General features: G+C 41.6%; 1 protein-coding gene across 3 annotated transcripts; it reads left to right on the forward strand.

The window, feature by feature from the left end:
• Positions 1-38: 38 nt before the first annotated feature.
• GDAP2 (ganglioside induced differentiation associated protein 2) lies at positions 39-24,906 on the forward strand. 3 transcript variants are annotated; one of them, XM_061454198.1, is made up of 15 exons: positions 55-164; positions 1,607-1,685; positions 1,881-2,128; positions 3,584-3,723; positions 7,793-7,946; positions 9,431-9,519; positions 11,689-11,765; positions 12,780-12,939; positions 14,672-14,822; positions 15,661-15,737; positions 17,153-17,229; positions 17,789-17,928; positions 18,474-18,528; positions 23,173-23,316; positions 24,155-24,906. In XM_061454198.1, the coding sequence occupies exons 3-15, from the start codon at positions 1,953-1,955 to the stop codon at positions 24,200-24,202; spliced, it is 1,488 nt and encodes a 495-aa protein (XP_061310182.1). In that variant the 5' UTR covers positions 55-164; positions 1,607-1,685; positions 1,881-1,952; the 3' UTR covers positions 24,203-24,906. The 3 variants fall into 3 exon arrangements, with proteins under 3 accessions (XP_061310181.1, XP_061310183.1, XP_061310182.1); XM_061454197.1 differs by lacking the exon at positions 1,607-1,685 and having other exon boundaries at positions 39-164; XM_061454199.1 differs by lacking the exons at positions 1,607-1,685; positions 23,173-23,316 and having other exon boundaries at positions 39-164.

The raw sequence follows: 24,906 nt of genomic DNA on the forward strand, positions 1-24,906 counted from the left end.
CGGAGCACGGCGGCCCGCGGTGGGCGGGCGGGCGAGCGGCTCCTCCCGGAAGCGGAAGCGTGCGGCGGCGGCGGCAGCTGCTGCGCGTTTCTGGGTGATGTCGGTGAGCCGGCGCCGACCGGGACCGAACGGCCGGGGGGGGTTGGCGGCGGCGCGGCCTGCCTGTGAGTTGCAGCTGGTGGTTGCGCGGTGGGAGGTGTCGGTGGGACCGGAATGGGTCGAACCGAACCGGGGCGGGAGGAAGCTCCTGTCCGCTCACCGGCTCTGCAGGTTACCGCTGCCCTGACAGGGTGGAGGGGAGGCGGCAGAGCGGCTCAGTCCTCCGGGCAGGGTGCTCGTGGGCGCTGGATGCCGCTCGCAGCGCTTCGTTCCGCGTTCCGAGCCCGTCATCCCCGCAGGGGTCGGGTCCGCCGCTGGAGGCCCCGGGCGGCGCGCTTAGGGGAGCATCCAGGAGGGGCTGATGTGCGCCCCTCTTCTTGTGCCTGCCTCTTATCTCCTATTTGGGCCCCTATTTTCGTCTGGTCATCAGAGGGAAGACGCTGTTAAAGATGAGCTTTTGGTTGGAGCCCGTCCAACTGCTCTTGCCTTCTTGCTCATTGCTTTTCTCCCCACTCTTCGTGGCAAAAATTTCATTTAGATGCTCTACCTAGATTCATGGAATGGTTTGGGTTGAAGGGACTTTAAAGCTCATCCAGCTCCAACACCCTGCCAAGTGCAGGGACACCTTCCATAGAGCAGGATGCTCTAAGCCCCATCCAACCTGGCCTTGAGCTTATGGCTATCTTTGTCCTAGAGGCAGCCTTTATTATGCCTCAGTTTGGGGTTGGACATTTGGTTATTCAGGGTGGTTTTCCATAGCTAGTGAAGGTACTTCATAATTCATATTTCAGAATCATCCCTTGTGGATGCTGTCAATTATGAACCTGTGAAAAGGTTAAGTAGCAGGTGTGTATGTGGTAAACTGAAGTTACTTATGCAAGTATGTTTGTGCTGACTTAACTCACTAGTATAGTTTAGTAGTTACAGTGAAAATGTAGTAACCTAGGTGTTACGTCCCGGCATTTGAAAAGTATGTTTTGGTGAGTTTGAGTCTTAATCCAGCAGGCAGTATCGTCTCTGACTTTAAAAAGGCCAGGTATTACAGTTGAGCCTGCAAGTTCATTGGGCCAGCATTCATATCTACAGCGTTCCTCGCATTCTTGCAAAACCTATTTGAGTGAAGGGGTTTTGTCCCTAAGACCGTGCCTGTAAGACCTATGCAGTTGTAAGCCTTATTTGCAGTGCTTCAGAATCACTGACCTGTGAGAGCTGTATGATTTGGGGGGAGGAAGGGATGAGGTTTTCATTGCTTTGTTTGCAAGGCGGTTCTTTGTGTTTAGGGTTTTTTGGGTCTGTGGTTGTTTGGAAGGTTGTGTGTGTTCTTTCGAGGTTCTTTGGTTGGTTGATTGGTTTCTTTTGTTTTTTAAGTATGACCCAGGGCTAGACTGAAATCTGAAGGGATGGACTACACATAACCCTGCTACAGACTTGCTTTTTTCTTTATATAAAGAAATAATCATTTTCAGAAAGACTGAGGTCCTTTCTGCACTTGAATATGTGTTTTCAGAGTTTTTAAAATGCAAGATCACAAGCCAGTTGGACCAATTGATTAGAGAATGTGTTTTCATCTTGCACTACTGGAAAAGGTTTGTTTTACTGCTAGTATTTGTATTGCCTTTTTGAGAACAGATAACAAACCAGAGAGGGAGCAGTCGGGTGGGAAAACTGTTTCTGTATTCTGCAAGTTGTAATTGCACTGCAGCCTTGGGAAAGGTCTGGCTCCTCAGGAATTATGTTTAGTGGATAGTTTGGTGATGTGATTTGATTTTCTTCCTTTAAAGCACCTGGAAGACTCCAGTGAGAATTGGAGTGTGAAAAGTTAGCAGAGGAAAGGAGTTGTTGTTTTCCATTCCATGGATCCCTTGGGTGCTCCTTCCCAGTTTGTGGATGTTGACAGTCTGCCAGGCTGGACTGATGCCTATGAGGCTAAGCAGCTGGACTCTCACCAAAATCCTATTGAAAAAGCTCAAGTTGATATTAGGTCACCTTTTCCATACAGAAAAGACATCAATGCAAAAATAATTTTATGGTAAGTTCCATGTGTTTCTGGTTTGTTTGCCATTTATTGCACGATCTTATTGCCTCCTATAACAATCACTGCTATAGAATAAAGCTTTAAACCTTCTTTTCTTGAGTCAGACATTACGGATCTGGGAAGAAAATAATCTTTTTCTTCACTGTAAGTCTGCAAATATGAGATTTTGCTCCACCATGGGTTATAAATTGCACGTTCATAAGCGTTCCTTGATGCAGCAGACTGGAAGTGTACTTACTGCTGTCAAACTGTAAGATTAATACCAAAACATAATTGGGCATTTTGATTCTATTTTTTAAAACTTTCTAAAAGTACTCTCGCTGTCTGATAGATTTTTGTGGCTGTTGGCTTTATTTTGCATTCACTTTTCTGGGTTGGATCATGTGGTTCTTGTGGCTTGCTTTGGGCTCTTCCCCCCACCCTCCCCTCGCTCCATTGGGTGTTCTGTTTCCATGTTTTTCTCCTAAAATCTATTGATAAAGTACAGTGTGCTGAGGTGAACTTGCTCCATCAGTTTTTCTTTCCTGTAACTCAGGTGCTTGAATCTGCTCTGTAGAAGAGCAACTCTGTTAATCAGTGTGAAGAGAGGAGGATTTCTCAGGGACGCAGATTCAGGAATCAGCCTGAACCCATTTCTGGTTAATACATGCCATGAAATGGATTTCTTGAACCTGATTAAGGGCTTAGGTGTAATAAATATGTGCAGTTTCAACAGTTATTTGAACCTCTCCCTGCATGTGGGAATCTTTATTTCCCTTTCTATGCTCTTTGATCCCAAAATCCCTCACGGCTGCTGCTGTGACAGAAAGCAGGTCAGAGTTCTGCTACTCCATTGTCTCACACATCTCTGCTTTGTTTATCTTCTGCATGTTTGATCCTTGAACAGCAGAATAAACATGATCAGATTGCAAGGTCACAGTTTTGGAACAAAAGCAATGAAAACTTGTCTAACTGCAGTGTCACTCTAGATCCTCAGTGGTCTGAGGAAGAGCAGGAGCTCTGGTGCCCTCGATAGTGTGTATGCAAGATGAAGAAAGTACATGCAAAAAATCACTGGAGTTTTGAAAGTTGCATATCACAAGGACTGTCCTCTCCAAGCGTGAATACTTGGGTTTTTGTGGGACATACTACACTTCATCAGTTCAACATGCTGCTTTTCATATTCTGCTAGCTAAGCTGCCATACATACCACTAAAACGCTGTTTTTTCTACATACATAAATAAGTTACTGTTGATTTTGTGAGATTTTAAGGAAATGACTGGTTGCATGCAGTATTCATCAGTAAAGGAGGATTCTGCATGTCGGGGTCTTCTACACTCTGTGGGCATTGGAGTATTGTTAATGCTTTTCCTTTAACTTGGCGTTTCCTTGCCTGTTAGCACTTATTTGAGAATATCCTGCTTGATCTTGCATTTGGCCTGCAATAAACCATTCCCTTATTTCCTCAGGAAAGGCGATGTAGCGTTGTTGAACTGCACAGCCATAGTAAATACCAGTAATGAGTCCCTCACTGATAAAAATCCAGTATCTGAAAGTATATTCATGCATGCTGGGCCTGATCTGAGGGATGAACTCCAAAAGCTCAAAGGTAAGTAACTGAAGACATTTGTGTCATATTGAATCCATTGTCCTTGCATAGTACAAAGCATCAGGATTTGGGCATAAAATGAAATCAGGTTATAGTGATTTCCCCCTCTCGCCCCTGACATCTGGTGTTAATGTGAACTAAATGGAGGAAGACTAGACTCTTCTCTTTTTGCTGTTCAGGTTGCAGATCCTTGAAAGCATGTGGCAGGTACTCGAGTTACTTGGCCATTGCTTTGTGCTGTAGTTGTCCCTGCTTTTATCTGAAGCCACTTTGAGTAGCTAGCTTTTCAAAGCTTTCGCTCAAGGCACCAGTCTTGTACATTCTCTTGTTTTTATCCTGTTCAGTGTGTATATACCATGGAAGACAGGAACTGAAGTTCATTGCTGAAGAAATTAAGTGGGTTCTAGTATACACTTTGTGTATCCTCTTTCTGGATATTAATGTACACACACAGCCACTCAGGAAACGGTAACAATAGGTGGCTTGATAAAACAGTGCATGTCTAAGTCTTAGTGACTACTTAAAATGTTCAGTTCATTTGCCTCTTCAGCACAACAAACTACTTCATTAGAAAGTTACAAGACCATCCCTAACGGAAGGCAATACTGGGAACGGGTGAGGTTTGTTTGACCTGGTTTCTTTATTAACAGAATTTATGGCTGATAATGAGATTTACAAATACTCAGTTTTATTCCCAGTGCCTGATAGATGAAGAGTTTCTTTATTTGTGTGTGAGAAACAAAAATTTTTTAGTTATCTAAGGTCATACAAAAGTCTAATTTAGCTTGCAGGCAGAAATTCAGATTTCTAGTAACTATGGTACTGAGCTGTATTTTGAAACCCAGCTGATCTCTGAATAGTTCTGCTCACTCTCAGGTAACAGCCCTAACCTTACCATGTAGTAACAAAACGGATAGAACAGCAATAATATTTCTAATACAGTCTTTCAGTAGGTTAAACTATAATTGAATAGACATCCTCTGGTTTTTATAAAAATCCTGTTTTGCTGATTTAGCTTGCTTTTTGTGAGTAACCAGGAAGTAAAGGAAGGAGAAAAAGTAACCATTTCACAGGGGAGGAAAACGTCAGTTTGTCCTTTGGGTGGAAACAACTGTTAAAATACAGCAGGTGTTACAGAATAGTTAGGACCCTGCTATGTATGCCACAATTCGTCTGAAATAAACTTGGGTCTCTTGTGTGCTCTGTGAGGTAGGAAGAGAGGGGCAACATTTCAAAGCGTCCTTAAAATCTGAGATCTGTCAGCTCTGAATGGAGTTATTTGTGAAAGCTGGCTTAGCTTCCTAAATTTTTACCATGCTGAGTTATATGCATTTTTGCATCCTCTACCCCTGTGAAGGCACACATTCTGCAGGTTCACGACTCCCTATACATGGTAGCTTTGTTTTAATCCTGTGACAAGATCTTTTTGGAAATCAGTTCTGTGACACTCCACTGGCATGTTGCACGAGGGAGGAAAGACAGGCTGGGTTACAGCTTTGGCTTTTGTATACCCTTAGTGTGTTTGTCACAGTAGTGGAAGTGGACGGCAACTTAGTTAAGAAATTAGTTTGATTCTTTTGTCACCTCTTCCTCCTTTTTGCATTATTTCCCATTTAACCTTGAACTTTTTTCATAGGAGAATGTTTTTTTGAAGAAGTGGAAATGTATGGTCTCTGCTCTAAAGCTAAAAATGGGTGCACCCAGAAAAATGGGTGCAGTGATGATTTTCAGCTGATGCTCTCCTGCTTTATTTCTACTGCTTGATATGTATTCATGTTTCATAGACTTCAAGAAAAATCATGATATTAAAGTGTGTGACGTGCTGACCTTTCAAAGGCCTGTTCTTTCTTTAAGGCTTAGCTAACCTGTGCATTCCTGGGAACAGTATGTAGTTTTGATTAACAGAAATACTACAGCCAAGGGGCCAGGCTTGCAAATGAAGTGCTATTGATATATGTGCCTATCAACACATACTTGTTGCAGGCTAATAAGGATGTTCTGTAACAGCAATGCACAGTAGTCTTCCAACTTTAGCAAGACTTTTTCCCATTGCACACTTTATATAGGGGGTTCAGACTTTCCATTTTAAACTTGGAGAGAAGCCATTCTAATGTTTGAATCTCATCAGATTAAAAAGATACTGACTTTGTTGACTATTTTGCCACAGACCTTGATCTGTGCAGCTTGTTCTACTAGCTCACCTCACCTTGTATCTTAAAAGAGGGATAATACTTGCTATTCATTTTAGGTTTATAAATTTTGTAGAGATCTCCAGGCAGAAGGCATTGGGATGTACTAAGTATATGTAAGTGTAGTTAGATTACTGATGGTACGTCTGGTTGTCTGAATTTATTAGTTTCCCTACTGAATTCACAACTCTATCACTCAAATTTGCTTCATTCTTTCTCGTAAGTTACTTTTTCCAGCAGGCCTTTGCTTGCTCTTTTCAAGTTGTGTGACTTGGATGGTCCACAGATAATGTATTGAATATTTCAGGTTCAGCTTCTACTTTTTCCATATTGTGCTTACTTAGTTGCTCCCTTGAGCTGATATATCTTGGAGGATGTGCAGAAGAGGACTCTTAGTTTTAGTATGCTGTTATATTCCTTCTGATTAGCCCAGAAGGTGGAGATCTATAGCAGCTAGCAGTGTGATTTATTGGATCAAAAATTTTACAAGATGCTGGGTTAAAAGCAGTATGTTATTGCCATTAAGAAGTCATGATTAAAGTTTTGAGTAAGAGAGATTTTCAACCTGGAATGTCTCTTGCCATAAAATACACTTTCATATACACACTGATAGCCTGCCTGAATACCACAAGGAACAGAGTGGAGTGAGGGAGGTGAACACTCCTGTTCAGTGGGCGCCTTCATGATTGATTTAAGCCAAGCTACTGCAGTGCTGCTGCCAGAAAGGTGGTCGCAGCCACTTGTTCACATGTCATTCCTTTTCATGGGCACTAGCACCTTAACTTATAAGATCAGTTTAAAAGCTGATCCAGTGAAAATACTAATTTTCAGTCAGATCAGAGACTGAAGTGCGACTATACAAGCAGAAGGAAGACGATGGAAAATACTTGTCTTTGAAGACAGCGAAGTACTTCTTCAGCTGTCCAGAACTGGACTAGATTTGGGTGAAGAAGGGGAGAGTTAGTAGGCTTTTCTTCCAGGTGCCAAAATAAAAACAGACTTCAAAAAACAGATAGAAAAAAAAAAAACGTAGCTGTTACTGGATTTTTCATTATCAAAAATGTATTGACACACTGAAGGAAGTAGAGGGGTCTGTGGATGTCATCAGGAGTTCTGACAAACAGGTTTCCCTTGTGAAAAATGACAGGAATTAAGTATGAGTAACTTTCAGGGGATAGCCAAAGAGCAGTCAAAACCACATGCAGTAAATGATCCTAGAGTATATAACTGGAGGGTGCTGTGAATGGAACAATTAAATGTGTGGCTTGAACTTCCTTGCCTGGAGACTAGTCTGTCAAGAAATTATCATCTCCATGAGAATCATTCTTCTGCTTTGTGGACATGAAGAAACTTGCAAAACAAAGCAAGCTACCTTGTACTGGGAGCATAGATGGAACAAGTGCTTGGTCTTTATTAATGTATTAACATATTAATAGCTTTGCAAACAGCTGGTGGGTTTGATTGAGGAGACTTTAAGTCCTTTTATCCAAAAAGCAGTCTCCCCAAACCAAGGACTTATGGCTGGTTGTATAGCATATTTGTGCATCCGTTCTCTTCACATTGTTAAATCATCTCTCGCTTTGCCTCTGTATGTAGCACGGTAACTACTGCAATGAAGGCAGCATTTCTAGCAATTTCTGGTTTGTCCATATATGCATAGTTTTAAAATTGAGAGGAATGAGTACAGCTCTTGCCACCTCAACCTGACTAGGTGATACTAAGCAGCTGATACAAAATAGAATGCTGTCCTTAATATTTGATGTCTAAAACACTGACTTCAGTATGCGGAGTTGTCCGATTCTGGAGGAAGTCAAGGGCTTGAATGCTTCTAGCTTTGTTATCGTGATGTTGGCATTTATCCTTGTGTTTATTTGTTTCAGGGTGCAGGACAGGCGAGGCTAAACTCACCAAAGGCTTTAATTTGGCTGCACGTTTTATCATTCACACAGTGGGACCCAAATACAAAAGCCGGTATCGCACAGCAGCCGAGAGCTCTCTATACAGCTGCTACCGGAATGTCCTGCAGCTTGCCAAGTAAGCACACAACTTCCAGGAGGGTTTGCACATCTGTTCTAGTTACTCAGGTCTGCACAGAGGCCAAATGAAATGTCTGTGAATGTCTTCACATGCGTACTGGATTGGGTTAAGGACATGAGAATATTAGTGTCTTCATGGTATACTTCGTGCCTTTTGTCAAAATGTGCAGAGAGATCTGAGCTGGTTCAGGTCCTGAAATACAGTAGCTAGAGCTGTGTAGTAGTCAGTTACTCTGAGGAGAGACAGAATTGGTAAGTGTGTTAGGTTTCACGCTGTGAAAAGCTTTAAATGAGCCTTCTCAAGCAGCAGCTTCATGTATCTCTGTAGCCACATGGATATACCCATAGGCAGATCTGACTGCTGTATCAGTTCATATATTTGGCCTCTGTTCATCAGCCATCTAAAACTCTGAGTCATGGTGCAAGTTTATTTCTAAATCCATGGTTCCTGGGGATTTTAGCTTTTCCTGTTTCATCTGTGGTGTTTTCTACTTCCTCTTAGCTAATGGGTCTTTTTCTTTCTGTTTGTCTGTGCTCTTTCCTGTATTCTGGTCTTTTCCTGTGACAGCTGCTGTAATGGTAGCAGTTACAAAAAATACCTGAACAAGAGCAGTGTCAGAAAACCTACTTAACAATTTCTTAAGGTTGGGAAGATCAGTTCTTTCAAATCTACCCCGTGTGTTACAGTACAATAGTAATCATTTCATAATCAAGGTTACAGCTGAGGTTTGTAACATGTGCCAGTTCTGTTCTGTCTCAGAAGTAACAAGCAAGGTCAGGCCTGGATTGAAACATGTTATAAACAGTCTAAAGTTTCTAATAATTCTGGTTACTGAATTCTTTTGGTCAGTCTGTTCTCTAGAGTAAATCTGTTACTTGTGAAATTGTCTACCAGCCCTGAGCTTGCTCGAACTCCTCTGATGAGTGTTAGTAACACCTCTGATTTATTCTTCTGGTGGAAGTGTCTTACTGATCTTAAAATGCGTGTTACCTCTGTGCCAGTGATTTTCTAATCACACTTAGTATTGAGTATGCCATCTTGGACTGCCTAGACCTTTAACAAAACAAGTGGTAGGTCAGGTGGAAGAATGGGAGAATGTTTGCAATAAAGAGCACCTTCTTTTCCCCTTCTCCTCCTCACTGCCACTCCTATGCTGGAAGGAGAGTATTTTGCAAAGGATTGCAGGGAGCTTGAGGGAAGAACTTTATTCAGGATATGGAAAACTCAGGAACAATGTAGCCGAGGTAGAAGGAGAAATCTGAATACAAACACAAGAGGAAACTGTGGAATCATTAGTGGTTCCCTTCTCCTCTGCTTCATGGTGGTATTTATACATCTTGCCAGGAAAGGATCCTTCTGCAAAAACCTGAAAGAGGATTGCTGCAGGGGATAAAAAGTACTGGTGTTAGCTACTGTAGCACCAGACATGTTTTCTCATCTGACTGTCTGTTCATTTGTTTGCTTTTTTTTCTGGATTTCAGGGAACAGGCAATGTGCTCCATAGGATTTTGTGTCATTAACTCTCTGAAAAGATGCTACCCCTTGGAGGATGCAACCCACATAGCTCTGCGTAAGTTTGTTGGAAAGCGATGCAAACTGGATGGCAGTATTCAGCAGATCATTATGTCTGACAGGTTGCTGTTGATATGGGGAAACTGTGTTTTTAGGGAGCTGTAGTTTGTTAGAGGCTGTAAAAAAGAAAAGGCCTTCCATGGTTGATCAAGAAATAGAGGATAAAAACAAATGATCCTTTCTCAGAGATGTCATCAGTAAATATCTGTGAGAATCTGTTCTGGAACTCATAGTCTTCAATATATTAATTAATAACCTGGAAAAGATGCCTTCACATGAAAAATGATGGGCTAATCCTGCAGAGCAAAATCAAGATTATAATAGTTCCATGAACACAGCAGCTCACTGGAGTTCAAAACAGCAAGCTGGGTAAGATACAACAAAATTAGGAATGTTAGGCTATAAATCTGTTTTGCCCACCCTTTAAAGCTGCACATTCAGAAAGAATATAGCAGAAGTGGAAGTTGAGGAGGTCAACAGGAATAGGGAAAGGCAAGAAATAGCTAAGTAAGCTGAAGTCTTTTTCAGGCTGGAATACGCTGAACTCGAAGGGAGTGTAATAGATGTCTATGAACTGATGAGTGGTGTGGAAATGGTGAATAGGAATCAGTTGTTCACTGTCTCCCAAAAGAAGAACCTTTAAACAATGCTAGTATGAATCAGGTTCAGAACAAACACGGGGAAATTGTTCTTCTTACAGTGTTTGTTTTATAAAATTTCTTACCAAAAGCATTATATAAGCTAAAAGTTCTCAAATTTGCTTTCAAGAGGAAACTATATTAAAAAAATGAAGGCTGTTAAATCAGAACATTTCCTAGGCTGAAAATAGTTCTAGTAAAGAGCTCAGAGAAGAAATTACATACTTGCCTCGTTCTTACTTTCCCCTTTTCTTTTTTGACTTTTTCTATTGGCCTGCTCCTGTCTGCTTTCCACCACCACCACCCAGTCCCTGGACTTCCTGCAGGGTACGCCTGCACAATAGGGAAGTTGTTGCAGATGGAAGGGGTGGGTTTTTCTCTTGCTGTGCAAGCTGAGTAGAGAAATCTTTCCTACCCTCTGTTCAGCAGAGGTGCTGATACTGGGGAAACAGATTAGTCTGTTGTGTTCTCTATCTGCCTGTTGTGTGAGACATCTGAAAACATCTGCTCACATAGGTTCAGAACACTGTTTGCTCTGGAGCCGCACTGCTGCGTTTGTCCTGTGAAGTAGCGCAGGTCAACCCGATTGCACGGATTTCTGCACAGGAAGTATTTGGAAATAGCTGTTTTTTTCTTTTTTCCTCTTTTTTTAATTCTTCTGCTGTTTCCCAAAGAACTCAGGCTAATGTACTCTCTGTAGAGTAGGTTTTTTTATTGCTCTCTTCTGGTGTCTCTAGGGCTATATAGCACTTAATAAAATACTGCAAGGCCAGCCTATTTGTTTGGACGCTTTCTCTCTTGGCAGTCTGACAGGAAAGCACTTGAAAAGCCTGATGTGTCAAGATCATTGCAGCTCAAGGACCTCATCTGTTCAAGGATATGTTTGACCGGGAGCTTGGTTACAAAGCGTTTTTTCCCCTCAGCTGCAAATGCTTAGGAACTTGACTGCATCCCTGATTTATACCAAAGCTTTGGTGGAGTTCCAGAAAAGTAATAGAGGAAATAAACTCTCTCATGATTTACAAATGTAATTTTTAGATGCCTCTTGGGCATAGCTGACCCCTGAGATTTTGTGTGGCTGAATGTCTTGTACCAGCTTCTCCTGTAGTTTGCTTATGATCTTGCTTACCTGGTAACTTTAGGCATGATGACTTGTTCTAGGAGGGTCTGGGTTTGGCAGTTTGCACAGGTCTCTGTAAAGGGTGGACTTGGCTTGATTTTGCAGACCATAGAATCACATTCCACAGACTGTGGAATACCTTGTAAGCTAAAATGAGAGAGGGACTTCTTCTCTTTTTGTACCCATCACTAGAGTGAGCAACAGGAGAGTATAGAGGTGGAACTTCCAATATGGCAAACAGCCCATTTGGTGTGCTAAACTGCCTCTTAATCCACACTTGTGTACAGCCTGTGAAGCTGTTTTGTATGAGAGCAATGTGTGTCTGTTCTGCACTCTGACTTCCTTGCTTATAGTTGTGTATGTAAATGTCTCCTGTTTTGTTGACTACATTTAATCTTCTTGCTTGCAGGCACAGTTAGAAGGTTCCTGGAAATTCATGGAGAGACTCTGGAGAAGGTGGTGTTTGCAGTCTCTGAGCTTGAAGAGGTATCTCCTTGACATTCATTCCACCAAAACTCATGGGCATGTTCAGTCTTCTCTGCAGCAGTATTAACTCCTGCATTGTAGGGCTGGATTTGGATTTCTCCTTCAGATTACGCAGGCTTTTGGTCCCAGAGAGTCCTTCTGCCTCCTACTAGCATAGCGTCTTTCCCAGTACTGCTTATGCTCTCACAGCAGTCACTATGGTCATGTTCAAAATCTTTTCACTTCTGGCTTCCATGAGCAGGAAACCAGTACTAGAGGTTACAGCAATGCAATTGTGCTGGATGGCATCAGCCAGCCAGAAAGGAAATTCCTCATTCAAGATTTCCTCCTTACACAATGCTGCTTCCCTTGTGCTTAAAAAGAGCCAGTTTAGCATGCTCACACATCACCTACAAATATCTTGCTTTCTGGCTTGTTGAAATAACAAGCTGGACATTGAATTATCTGTGTCCAGACAGAGGCTAGCAGTTTGAATATTGACTTTTCTTGTACCTTGGACTTGCTAATGGCAGTCCCGGGGCAGGACACCCACGCTATTGCTTAGATTCTGTGGCATCTGAATGAGGAAAATAACTCATTTGTTGGGGATTCTAAAACTCCTAATCATCTGGGGGAGAACACATGAAGTACTACATTGTTAATGGGGATTTCCACTATTTTCATCCATGTGGGTAGAGTTTCTCTTCGTTGGTGATGGCTTTTTCTTTTTCCCCACCCGATCCCTAAAGGTAGTCTCTGTAGTGGTGCGCTTAAATATAAGCAGCCTTCACTGAAGTCTGTCATCCACGCATGTTGCAACTTCATTACAAAGCTAAAGTATCTGCAGTCTCCTGAGTTCATGCAGGTTAAAGTAGTTTCCTCTTAACGTCATTTGCTACTCTGACCAAAGAAATTAAGCCACTGAGGGAAGTAGTACTTCGCCAGCAAACTGCTGAGAAGACCCCTCAGCAGTTGTTACTCACCTGAAGAGCAAGGATGCGTGATAGACCCTTCACGCATTTTTCTTATTTGTAGGCCACTTACCAGAAGCTGCTGCCTCTGTATTTTCCAAGATCATTGGAAGAAGAGATACAATCCTTGCCTTACCTCCCTGCAGATATTGGCAATGCAGAAGGGGAGCCGGTAGTACCAGAGCGGCAGATCAGGATTACTGAAAAGCCAGGTGTTCCAGATGGTGAGTTCTTAACTGAACATTAGAATAAGTATCTCTGTGTGAAAATCAGTGGAAAACCAGGAAAGGCACGTAGGAAGCAGAGAGATGTTTTCCTACCTCGACTCACCTCACCTAAGGCAGGCTATAATGAAGACGGCTGTCAAGCTGTCTTGTTGGTTTCATGTGTTCCACAGTAGTAACTTCTGCTTTCTGCCTTGTTGTGTAGAATGATGTGGTTAGAGGATCTATTTGAGCTGTTGTTCTATTTGCTTTCTTGGGGGAAGAGCCTGGATAGTTAAGTTTTCATTCCCTTTGCAAATTTTCTACAAGATGATTAGGACTTTTGCAGACTTTTTTTGCAGAATCTTATGCAGCCCCTAACTTAAAAAGGCATTATTGTTAATGGTCTAGCTTCTGTATTAGCAAAGTGTTGCTTACATGTTAGCAAATGTTGTCTCAAATGATAAGATTCTGTTGAATATGCATCATATTCATGTGTATCAAACTAGCAGATGCTCAGTGAAAAATAGCAGAAGCTCCCTAAAAGATAGATCAGCCCGAAGATCAGTTTTTGGGAAATGGCTGTCAAAGCTCAGTGAAAGAAGTCTGTAAAGAGGTTACCAAAGAAGTCTGTTTGTAAAGAGGTTACCTAGACGTCAGGGTTGAGGAAGTGAGATGTGTATGGCAAAACAATATATAAATGGGCACAGTTGGCACACACTGACTTATTTATTAAGCAGTGCTGTCAAGAGTTTTGCTCTTCTTCGGGAGAAGTCTGAAACCATCAAAAGCAGATAACTTGGAATGGATTTCAAAGGTTTTCTACTTTTGCATGGCTGGTTGGGATAAGGCTGACTATGCAATGAGGATCAGACAATTTTCCTGTTCAGTTTGTTATCTGATGAACCTACTCCTGCTGGTCAGACTCCAGTAATACACACACCCCCATCCAAAATGCTGTTTAGAACAGTATTTGCAGCTGTGGCTGTTCACTCTTAGGCATTCAACCACTAGCTAATAATTTGTGAAATTAGTGGGTTTGCATCTGTAGGAGTGAACAGGCATAGCAGAATCCTGCACTTTTGTCCCATTGCTACTATAGCATGTCACACTAAAAACTGGGCAACCTGGTTCCCATTCTGGTTGCCTGGAGGTGGTGCTAGAAACCTTAGCCAATATTCCTTGATAGCATCAACTTCAGTGGAGCATTCTGGTATTGTCACCAGCAAGTGAGCCTGTCCTGTACTCTTGTATTTCATCACCCAACCATGTTGTAAACAATACTATAAAAATATCTAAATGCCGTTCACTGCCAGCTCTACAGCAGCGTCAGTACAAAGAGTGAGCCCCTTCTGAAGTACAGCTTCTCAAGCTGAGTAAAGCTGCAGCATCTGTTCCTTTGCACACTTATTTTTCCTGCTGTGACAAGTGAGACAGCTGTAAAACCCAAGTCACTCTTTTCAGGTGTTGTTTTTCAAGAGTTTACCATTATCCCGTTGTTACAGGCTGATGACTAAGATTTGTCCAGTTAGTTTCCAGGCAAACCAACATGTTAAGGGAATCTGTAGTTATTAGTCACGTGCTATAATCTGTCAGTGGTAGTAATGGGGTAACAGGCCTACATCCTGGGGTTTTATGTTGGCTTGTAGCATGAGGACTGGGTTGGCTCACTGAGATATACAGCAATTCAGCAGCAGCATTGCTGTCTTGTACACAGCTTGAACATTTTACACTGCCTTTGTTTCTACTGCAGATGCTTCAGATGAAGAGGGTCTGGAGGCAGATTTGTCTTTCATTGGTTCCCATGCTTTTGCCCGCATGGAGGGAGATGTTGATAAACAGAGACGCCTCATCCTTCAGGGACAGTTGTCAGAGGCAGCACTGCAAAAACAGCATCAGAGGAAGTGAGAATTTCCTTGTCGGTGTGAATGTTGTGTGTTAGTTAGCTGTTCTGAGAACCAACCCTTATGATGACTTTGCCTGTAAAGCCTAATCTTTTAGCACAGAAATACATGTAAAGCCTGGTGTCATCCTGGATCGCTGTAGTAGCTTCTTTCTCCTGAAGGGAGAAGGAAAAGAGTAATAGGAGGGAAATGGAAGCTAATGATGAATCCCCTGGGGTATCTAGTGCAGCCGACTAGTTGCCTTATTTCTTTGCCACAAGATGTCACTGTTTTGTTACTGCTTTTTCTGGTGGGGTCACCTGCTTTCAATACCGCCCACTAGCTCCTGAGGCCCTGGGCAGATAGCAAAACATTTTTCTTCAGTCTTTCAAAACAAAAAGATAACTAAATTCTGAGGCTTCTGTTCCCCCCACTCCAGCTAATACTAACATGCATGATCACTTTCTTAGAACCAGTTCCATGCTGGAGTCCTCTTGAAGCATAGTACTTGGCCTGTTTTGTCAATTGAGGCACTAAGTTGTTCACCATTCAAAGGGTGGGAAGAAGGGCACGTCTCTGTGTAGCAGTGGTTGCTCCATATTTGTATTTGACTTCTAGACTCTTTAAAGATTACTTTTTTCCTATTTTTTTTCAAACAGTGATATATTTGAATGGAAAAAGCCTCAGATCTTTTTAACCCAAATGCCATGCCACTATAGTTACTAGTTGGTGCATATTCATTGCCCTACTGAAAATCAGTAGCTATGTAACTAAGACACTAAAATCCTTAAACCTCTTCAGGCTTATAATGCTAATCCAAAGAGGGATTAGATCTGACCAGATGTTTTTAACTTTCTAGTTATAATCGCTGGCTGTGTCAGGCAAGAGCTGAAGACCTCTCTGATATTGCTTCTCTTAAGGCCTTGTACCAGACAGGTAAGTTCAGGGTACCAATATCTGATGTATGATAATTTAAAGAAAAATATAGTATTTGCTTTGGACATGAGTGTGCAGTAAGTCACGTTCTTAAGCTGGAAGCCTGGCCAAGAGCTAGGCATCATCTCTGCAGTAAAGCAGGAATTCTTTCTTGATTGGCTTTGGAAACCAGTTTGTGGTAAACTCCCAAACTTTAACAATATGAAGATACATGCATAACCTGAATTATCTGTAGCTTTAGATATAAATCAGTACTGTTAGAATAAGCCAATACATAAGGTGCTCAGTATGAGGTAATTCAGACCAAAAGAACTATTTCAACCCTTTCACTACAAAGAAATGAATATTGCTTTCAAGTGATAAGTGTACAGAATAAGTAGTTAACAAAGCAACTAGAGATTTCCAGAACAAAATGGCTTGCTTTATTTCTCTCAGGTTAGATATGTGTTGCTCTCCTCTGTATGTGTTTCTTAGTACTAATGGTGAAGTACCATGGTCAGCACATCTTACAACCTTGAGTTCAGTAGATGGGGAGGTTAGGGAGTGATCCAGTGGAGAGTTCAGTGGAGAAAATAGCTGTGAGGGCCTTGCAGCCTGGGAAGCAGAGATGGGGAACCTGTACTCTTCAGTTAACTTTTACTCTTTACGTAGCAGCATACTCAAACATAAAAACTTGCCATAGTCCCAGCGCCTTATTGCTGCTTTGCACCATGACAGGAAGAAACAGGCAAGTAGTCAGGCTCTTGAAAGCATAGCTGTGCTGCTGCAGAGAAAGTCTGTTCAGCACTTTGGCTGATCCTTTGGCCTCCTGAAAATCCAGTGCTTGATCTTCATGCAGGTATCAAGGCTGTGCAATACTTTCTACTCAGTAGCTGCAATTTTAAAATCCTTTTGTTTGCCTTAGACAAAGGACAGAGGACAAAGACAGCTCTGTGGGCTGCAGGAAGTCCATAAGGTGTGCTCTGGGAATATGTGCATTAGATTTCAGAGCCTGGCTTCTTGGAAGAAGCTTGCTTCAGTGGTAGAACTGCAAGTGGAGGGTGGGGGTTTTGTATTCTGGTTTTGTGGGGATTTTTTGTTTGTTTGCTGGTTTGGTTTTGAGGATTTCTTTAATAAAAACCATGTTAGTTGTTAGTACTGGAGATTCGGATAAATCTGGGGTACACAAGCAACATAATATGTAAGTCCTTGAGTTTATCAGATGTGATGAACTGGGGTTGTTTTTTGGATCAGAATAGCTACTGGTATAGTGAGAACAGTACCTCTAAGCCTATTTCCTCTGTTGTTAAGATGGAAAGCAGATACGTTGCAAGAATTCAGAGCTGTGACTGGTTGTTGCTGGTTTGAAAGGGACCAACTTCTAAACTACTCTCAGCCATGCCAGGTTTTGGGACATATCTCTCTTTCTTTTGTAGGTGTAGATAACTGTGGCCGCACAGTGATGGTGGTGGTTGGAAGGAATATCCCAGTAACATTGATAGACATGGAAAAGGTAAGACCTTGGGAAACTAGAGTTCTGTAGGTTGAATAGGAATGTTCAGGATGTAAGAGTCTGATTATAAGAGTAGTTCAGTGTTAATATTAGAAACTTCATCTGTAGAAGACTTAAAAGACTAAATAGAAACTATTCTTATAGGCAGATGAAAATGTATTCCCTTATAAAGCTTTGGGTGGGGTGGGGTGGCCTCTTTCAAGGAGGAACTGACTATTTTTAGAAAAACAGGCCTACCGTAGACTCCTTTTTTGTCTCAAGAAGATGCTTGACCTGCTTTCATAACTACATAGTCATGAAGAATGTCAGGTTAGTTTTTCATGCAAACAGCAAGAATTCCTCTTCATCTCTGAGGTCAGGTAGACAAAAGAGACATCTAAGTTATTACAGTCGAGTTGAAGACTTGGAATATTCACTTGCTTTTGTAGCTGAAGCGTAGCGCCACCAAGCCCCATGATTCCTGTTTTGTAAAAGAATGAATTAAAGAAAGCATATTAAGATGTAATGTAACCGTGAAAGAGTTCTTTGCAAATATAAATTTAATTTCTTTCTGTCCCAGGCTCTTCTGTATTTCATCCACGTCATGGATCATATTGCCGTGAAGGAATATGTCCTAGTGTACTTCCACACACTCACAAATGATTACAATCAACTAGACTCTAACTTCTTGAAGAAACTCTACGATGTTGTTGATGCCAAGTGAGTGTCTATAGGAAAAGAACCCGTTCTGGTCTTCCTCTGTGCTGTGCAAATGTTTGTTATTCACTGTATCTGGTTTCCCATTTATTTTTGAGAGAGTTTTACTGGGACAAAGACCTAAATAAATAACAACAGCAAGAGAAACAAAGATAGGTTTTCTTTCCTTCTCAAAACCTAAATCTGTTAAACCAGGAAGTTCTGTCCTTTGTGGTCTCCCTTTTGGAGCTATTAAAGAGGCATACTGGGTGTATTGTTCGAGTGTCTATCCAGAGGTGGAGCTTCTGGAGCCTGGCTTTAAAGTGTGTTGCTGGTTGTGAGGGAAGAGGCTTGGGTAACATTGGCAATCAGAATTTGTCCATAGCTTTCACTGTGCACATAGAAGACTGCATGCTATGATGATCTGAAAAAAATAATTATTCTGCTTTGTTTGTTTCTTTACATTTACTTTTCTAGTATCTGCCCTTATAGCAAAAAATCTGTTTTGCCAGTTGAGTTGTGTGAGATTAGAAGTCACTTTTAAAGATGTTTTTCTTTCTCTAAACTAGGTACAAGAGGAACTTGAAGGCACTGTATTTTGTCCACCCAACATTTCGTTCAAAGGTGAGGTAAACAGTACAAAAGAAAAGTATATTTTGGGTGTTGGCAGAGTAGCATGTAAGCCCTTACACAAGGAATATGGAGGGTATATAGAAGACTTCCAAAGTTAGGCAGTGTCTTCTGGATCCACAGTCATACCTTGAAATTCATCCCCATCTTTGATCTAGCTGTAGTCTTCCAACCTTAGTAAACCCCAGTGCAGCACAGCTTTCTCTGGCTGCTTTTCTTTTGTGTGTGAGGGAAGCTTTGGATCTTGTTTCTTTCAAGGAGAAATTTTTTATCCTTTTTTGGCCAAAATCTCTGGGAATCCTGTTATGTGGAGTTCACTTCCTGGACATTTCACCTTTTCTTTCCCCACAAAGAGTATTGTATGTGTGCTGCGTATCACTTAGAGCTGCCGTGCTAATGGCAGAGGGCAGTGTGTGAAGCAGCAATGAGATTAGTCAGGATTAGAGTGCACAGTAGCAAAGAAAGATGGAAGAATGTCTTTGTGATGGGTTGCAGAACAATCATGTTAAGCTTTCAGGAGATGAAAAACAGAACTCGTCAAGCAGTAAGGTATTATCCTTGATAACAATCTGCGTGGGGTGGCAGAAGATGGAGCTCGCATCCTCCTGTACTTCATACATGCTACTCATATTGCAACAGTAGGAATACTTCAGATGAGCTAAGGATCGGCAGCAGCCCTTGCTGAAACTTCTGTTTGTCCTATTAAAGCAGTTAGAAATGTGACGTTCCATGTTCACATCAGTGTTTGTTCTGCTTTTTGCTGACGTTGATCAAATTTGAGACAATTACACACCTAGGAAAAAACCCATCTGTTTGCACATGTTCAGCAAGGATTTCTTTCCTCATTTGCAGAGAGTCCTTTGTTTGCTTGTGCACAGCTGGGACACTGTGAGACTTGGAGCTTCCTTGTTTTCATGTAGATGAGGCTGAGGCTTCCTAACAGCATGCCTTCCAGTTTCTATTAATTATTCCCACAGGATACAGATCTGAGGTCTTAGTACTAGAATTAGAGATTCCAGCTGTGATGCTACTGAAAATGTAGGTGCTATCATAGAACATTGATAAGGTCATGGAGTTGAGTGGAAAAGCTGAAGCTACGAAGTCCTAGTGTTTTAGATTCTCAGCAGCACTTTATCCCTCTCTTCTCTTACCATGTGTTTCTATTTGATGGGAAATGTGTTCTGTTTTGTGGGGAGGTTTGGTGGTGGTTTTTTTAGTTGTTGTTGAAGGATGAGAACTCATGTTCACTAGCCCATTGCCATGGTCTCTGTCCCTTTGGGAACTGCAGTGGGGATCAACAGGTCTGTGGGGCAAGCAGATAGTTGGTGGGAAGCAGGGAGGGTGAGAGATGCAGAGTTCTCAACTTGTTGGAAATGGAATTTGGTTCTATCCTGTTCTAGCAGCGCAGCTGGAGACAAAAGGAACATGTGTGTCCATGTTTTTCTGCCAAACCCTTTCTCTAGCTGAAGGGCAAGTGGGATCGTTGCTGGCTGTTGTAGAGACTGTCAGTTTATGAAACATGATAGGGAATATACAGCAGAAAGTCGTGGTGGAGAAAGTGGCTGCTAAGGTGATTTTTCTCTCCCATCCTTTTCTGGCTATTGCAGGGCTGTTGTCCCCATGGAAGACTGCTAGTTCAGAAGCCTCAAATATCCTCAAAAAAACAAAAACATTTGGCACATTCATCTTCCTATTTGGAGCATTGACTTCCTTCCATGGGAAAATACCCCATGTCTCAAATGCAGGAGGATGCTGGAGAGGGACTCTTCTTCAGGGACTGTAGTGATAGGACAAGGGGTGATGGGTTTAAACTGAAACAGGGGAAGTTCAGGTTAGATATAAGGAAGAAGTTCTTTACTGTGAGGGAGGTAAGGCCCCAGAACAGGTTAACCAGAGAAGTGGTAAATGCTCCATCTCTGGCAGTGTTCAAGGCCAGGTTGGACAGAGCCTTGGGCGACATGGTCTAGTGTGAGGTGTCCCACCCTGTGGCAGGGACTGGATGATCTTAAGGTCTTTTCCAACCCAAACCATTCTATGATAAGGAAGCCTTGTGCATTCATGCAGCTTCCTAACACATCATCCTTGTGTGTGTATCTCATTCTTAAATCCCTGATAAAAACTGTCTATTTTTACAGCAGTATTGAGTCCTCACGCAGTGGATGGCTGCCATCTCTTAGAGTCACTTCTGTTTATTTCTCAGCTAAAAGGGATCAAGAGGCTTTTAATCATGTCTCTTGGAAAACTCACATCCTTAGAAAACAATGTACTTTCTGGTTCCAACCATGATTCTTTGACTTCTGGATATGAAACTGTTTTGCCTGTCTAGAATTCATTGGTCTTTGTACGCAGGGAGGGGGTTCAGTCTAAAACACAGAATAGCTGAATCAGAGTGTGTCACTGCGCAGTCCATTTTTGTACACTGCTCCTGCCTTTTCATGCTTTGATGTGAGTGTTCTTGTGATCTGTGAAGAGCTTGATGCTCTTGTGCTGCTGAAATGTAATCTTGTGATGAAATCACAGCACAGGCAACAGCAGTTTTTTAGGCTGACAGCAACTTCACCATCAGGCCTTAGATTAAGATACCTTTAAAGTGCTATCACAAGTTCTTTCATGCTCTTCATGTCAATGTACTTCTGCTTGTTGTTTCTATAGCTGCTGATACATAAATAAAGAGCTTCTGGGGGCATTTTTATGTGAATCCTCTCAGTCCCCTACCCCCTCTGAGAGCTCTCCAAACAAAGCTGTTCAGAGCCTGCATTCTGAGTGGAAGCGTTGGTGGATGGGTCTGAAACAATATCACCCAGAGAAATTGTTTTCATAAACTTAGTAACTTAGCTTTGAATCAGGAATGTTTCAAAACTGAAACATACCTGAATGCTCAAATTAGATACTCATAATCATTGTATTTATCAAGAATAATCTTCGTGTTGTTTTTCTGTAGCAGTCCTAAAAGCGATTTCTGCAGATTGGATGCCAGTATAAAGGTTGTCACAAATCACTTGTGGCTTTTTTAACAATCCTTACAATTGTAATAAAATATCCCAGAATTTAATACGTTACTCTTTGGGGTGTGACACTTGTGAGATTGGTGGCACAGTTTATCTGTGCTGTGATGGGGTTTTTTTGAGGGAAAGAAGTCTGCTACCTGAACCCTGTGGTTTTCCAGCTTGGCAGAGTGACTCTGATAACCTTTTATTCAGATTCAGAACTGCAGGACAAGAAAAATAAAGGAAAAATTCAGCAGATGCCTAGATTTTTAACTTTGACTGCTCTGGTGTAACTTGCTCTGCTTTCAGAGCATTAACAGGGATTTGGTTTAATTTCAAGTTCTGTGTCCCCTTACAAGTAAGGAAATAGCTGCTCTCATATTACTGTTTCCATAACCTGTGATTATTGAGAATGGAGAAAATAGCAAAGTTCTCTAGATAGACTCCTTCCCTTTGTGTTACTGGGTAAGATGTGTCAAACCCCAGGGGGGGAAATCGCTTTTCCTGCTGACAGTTTTCATGATGGCTGCAAAAATATCCTCTATTAGGCTTTTATACATTAAACATCCACAGCAGCGTTCAGTGATTATCATTCGTAATGCACCTTGGAATGCATGCTACTTTGAGTATTTTTCACTCTATTATACCCTGGTTTTCACTCTGCTGTATTTTTCACAGTATTAAATTGTCACCCAGTGTCATTCATAAGAAGTCTTCTTATATATATAGATGCCATTACTAATCTATCTCCATGCTTTCTGCTAATCTCTAACTCTGCCCTTAAAATAATGATTCAATCTTAAATGTTCTGTCCTGTTCTTTACCTCCTTTTCTCTTTGTTGTTGTTCCTTTCTCATGAAAATATTCTGTTTTGAGGTGGCAGTGTAGTTATTCCAGGACTGAATAAGAAATAAGCAAAAAGTAATATAGTGCTTAATTGTGGAGAAGGCGAGTTGAAAAGTAAAAGCTTGTGTAGTCAATCTAAACAGCAGTATTTAATAACTAGTAGAAGTATCAGTGGTGTCTTACTGGCCCTTGCAAAACAAAAATTCCTTGTCCTGTTTCCATCCAAAAGAGACAAAAGTGTGAATACTTCAAAGGAAAATCTTGTAGAAGGAGTTGATAAGGCTTTGAGAACAAATGTGGTAAAACAGAAGGACACACTCAGCCAACCCAAACCAGGAAGATTTCAAGAGGACATTGGAACAGCTGAAAAATCTCTGGTTTTCTCTCCCTTGAATTGCCTTTTCTGTGAAAGCTTGAAGGCAAAAGGTTGAAAATGCTGCTGTTGGGTAAGAGTCAAATAGGTCATATTCTGAGCTGGCTAAACTGGAAGTGAAAATGTGCCACTGTCCTGTGCTTTTTTTGAAACCAAGCAGCAGAATAGCTGTCACTCTTGTACAGAGTGGGACCTTGTACAGAAGGGGACCTTAAACTGGCAGCTGGGGAGGAGAGTGTGGCATCAGAAAACATTAGCTCAAAAGTTCTCAAGGCAGTGCTTACTAGCAGTCATTGGTGTGTGCTTCCTGATCTTGTTTTGTTATTGCCATGATATTAGTGTTTTGTGCCTCTAACTATGGAGTATTATGTTGAAGTGGAAGGTTTTGAAACAACATCATCTTAATTTGGGTTTGTTGGGTCTTATTTTCAGGTCTCAGCATGGTTTTTCACAACCTTTACAGTCTCAGGGCTAAAGGACAAAATCCACTATGTGGAAAGCCTCCAGCAGTTATTCACAGCCATACCCCCGGAACAGATAGATCTCCCTCCCTTCGTCCTTGAGTATGATGCCAGGGTAAGTGATTGTGTGTAACAAGCATGAGTCTTTGCTCCTAAGTGTAGTTCTTGTACTTCTCCTGTTCTGCTCTGCCAGAGCTTTAAAGGGGCTGAATTCCACATTTTAAGAGTGGGGAGAAGAAAGGGAGGGTTCCTAGTGTCAGGTTGAAAGTAACTATTTTCTTTCTTTATTTCTTTTCTACATGAATCCAAGTAGAGGGCTTGGCTAAGAAGTAGACTCCTTTTCCAATAGAGCAGTCTCCTATGTGCATAAAGGGCAGGCCACTTTCATTCAGCCAAGAGCTGTAAAGTAACACACCAAGAGCCTGTGGGCAAGATAAAATTCATGTTGTAAACTTGCTATATGCCTTACTCTGGCTGCAAAAAATAATAATACCTGTGTTTCATCTTCCCTCTTCCACAGTATCAACAAGCACTCTTCCCTTCTCCCTAAGGTCCCTAACCAAATGGTGAAATTAATACACCTTTCACTGGCCAAATCATTCTGAAGAGGATGTGCTGTAACTACAAAGTAGTAGCCAGAGCTGTGTGTCTATATAAGCAGCTTTGTCTTGAATGACTGGCTATGCTAGCATTTGTGGTGTCCTTGCATCACAGCTTTGGCTTAATGGCAGAACTTTAATCTGCACTTTTTGCTTTAAACAGAGGCAAAACCAAGGCCTGTTTCTGCCTCATCACCAGCACAGTCCTTCCCTGGGTGAACTGTAGCAGTCACTATACTTGTGGAAGACAAAGTCAAGAGTACCTCTTTATTTCTGCCTCTATGTCACCATCTATTGCACTAAGGTGTATTGGAGAAGGATTTTGCTCAACTACTCATTCTGTTCTCATTGCAGGAAAATGGGCCTTACTATTCTTCTTATCCTCCATCCCCTGACTTGTGATCTGCAGTTCTGCGATGCTGCTGGTTTCCCATGGATCCAGTGACCTGATGCCTGCCAAAACCTGTGCATTTGCCCATGTACAGAATTCAGAGAGAGGGTTTTCCTCCCCCAGCTCTGGTATTTTTTTACTGATGAGATATTTTCAAGCACTCAAGCAATCAGAGAACTTTATGCCACTGTGAACTGTACAACTATTTCAAATATATTTATCCAATGGAAAAGTTGATTTAAAGATCACTAGATGCATTTTATTTTGTTTTTTTTTTTTTTGAAACTGTTATATTTATTTCTGAACAGACTTTCCCTTTTCTGGGACATTCATCAAAAGTACTTGATCATGGTTTAACTATTACCATTTTCCAGCTCCATTTGTAGTACCCATTTCTGGCTGGTCTGTACGAATATTGTGCAGCACCAGCCTGACACATTGCTCATCATATGGTCTCTGTGTTTCACATCTGATTACTTTCCCTTTCTGTAAGTGCTGATTACTTTGGTCTTGACCCAGCAAAACTGTCTGGAATTGGGAATGCCATGTCTGCAGGCTGAACAAAACACTACAGCCAAACCAAGATTACTGCAAGACTTAGTACCATAAATGCTAGGTGAGCTAGGAGCCTTGACAAAGTCCCTGTCAGTTTTCATTGGATAATGTGACATGTTAGGATGCCACTACCTTCCAGTAAGAATAAAATTGAAAGGCA

The sequence above is a fragment of the Pezoporus flaviventris genome, unplaced genomic scaffold (assembly GCF_033815535.1).
Source record: "Pezoporus flaviventris isolate CSIRO_AGI_PZ_B2104156 unplaced genomic scaffold, CSIRO_AGI_Pfla_v1 ptg000015l, whole genome shotgun sequence".
Taxonomy (NCBI): Eukaryota; Metazoa; Chordata; class Aves; order Psittaciformes; family Psittacidae; genus Pezoporus; species Pezoporus flaviventris.

What these genes read in the sequence shown, in the direction of transcription:
- GDAP2 (XM_061454197.1), top strand. Translation starts at nt 1,953, where the DNA reads ATGGATCCCTTGGGTGCTCCTTCCCAGTTTGTGGATGTTGACAGTCTG. An exon ending in AAAGCCAGGTGTTCCAGATG is followed by an intron (nt 12,940 to 14,671) that starts GTGAGTTCTTAA and finishes TTTCTACTGCAG; the next exon opens with ATGCTTCAGATGAAGAGGGT. An exon ending in ACCCAACATTTCGTTCAAAG is followed by an intron (nt 18,529 to 23,172) that starts GTGAGGTAAACA and finishes TCTTATTTTCAG; the next exon opens with GTCTCAGCATGGTTTTTCAC.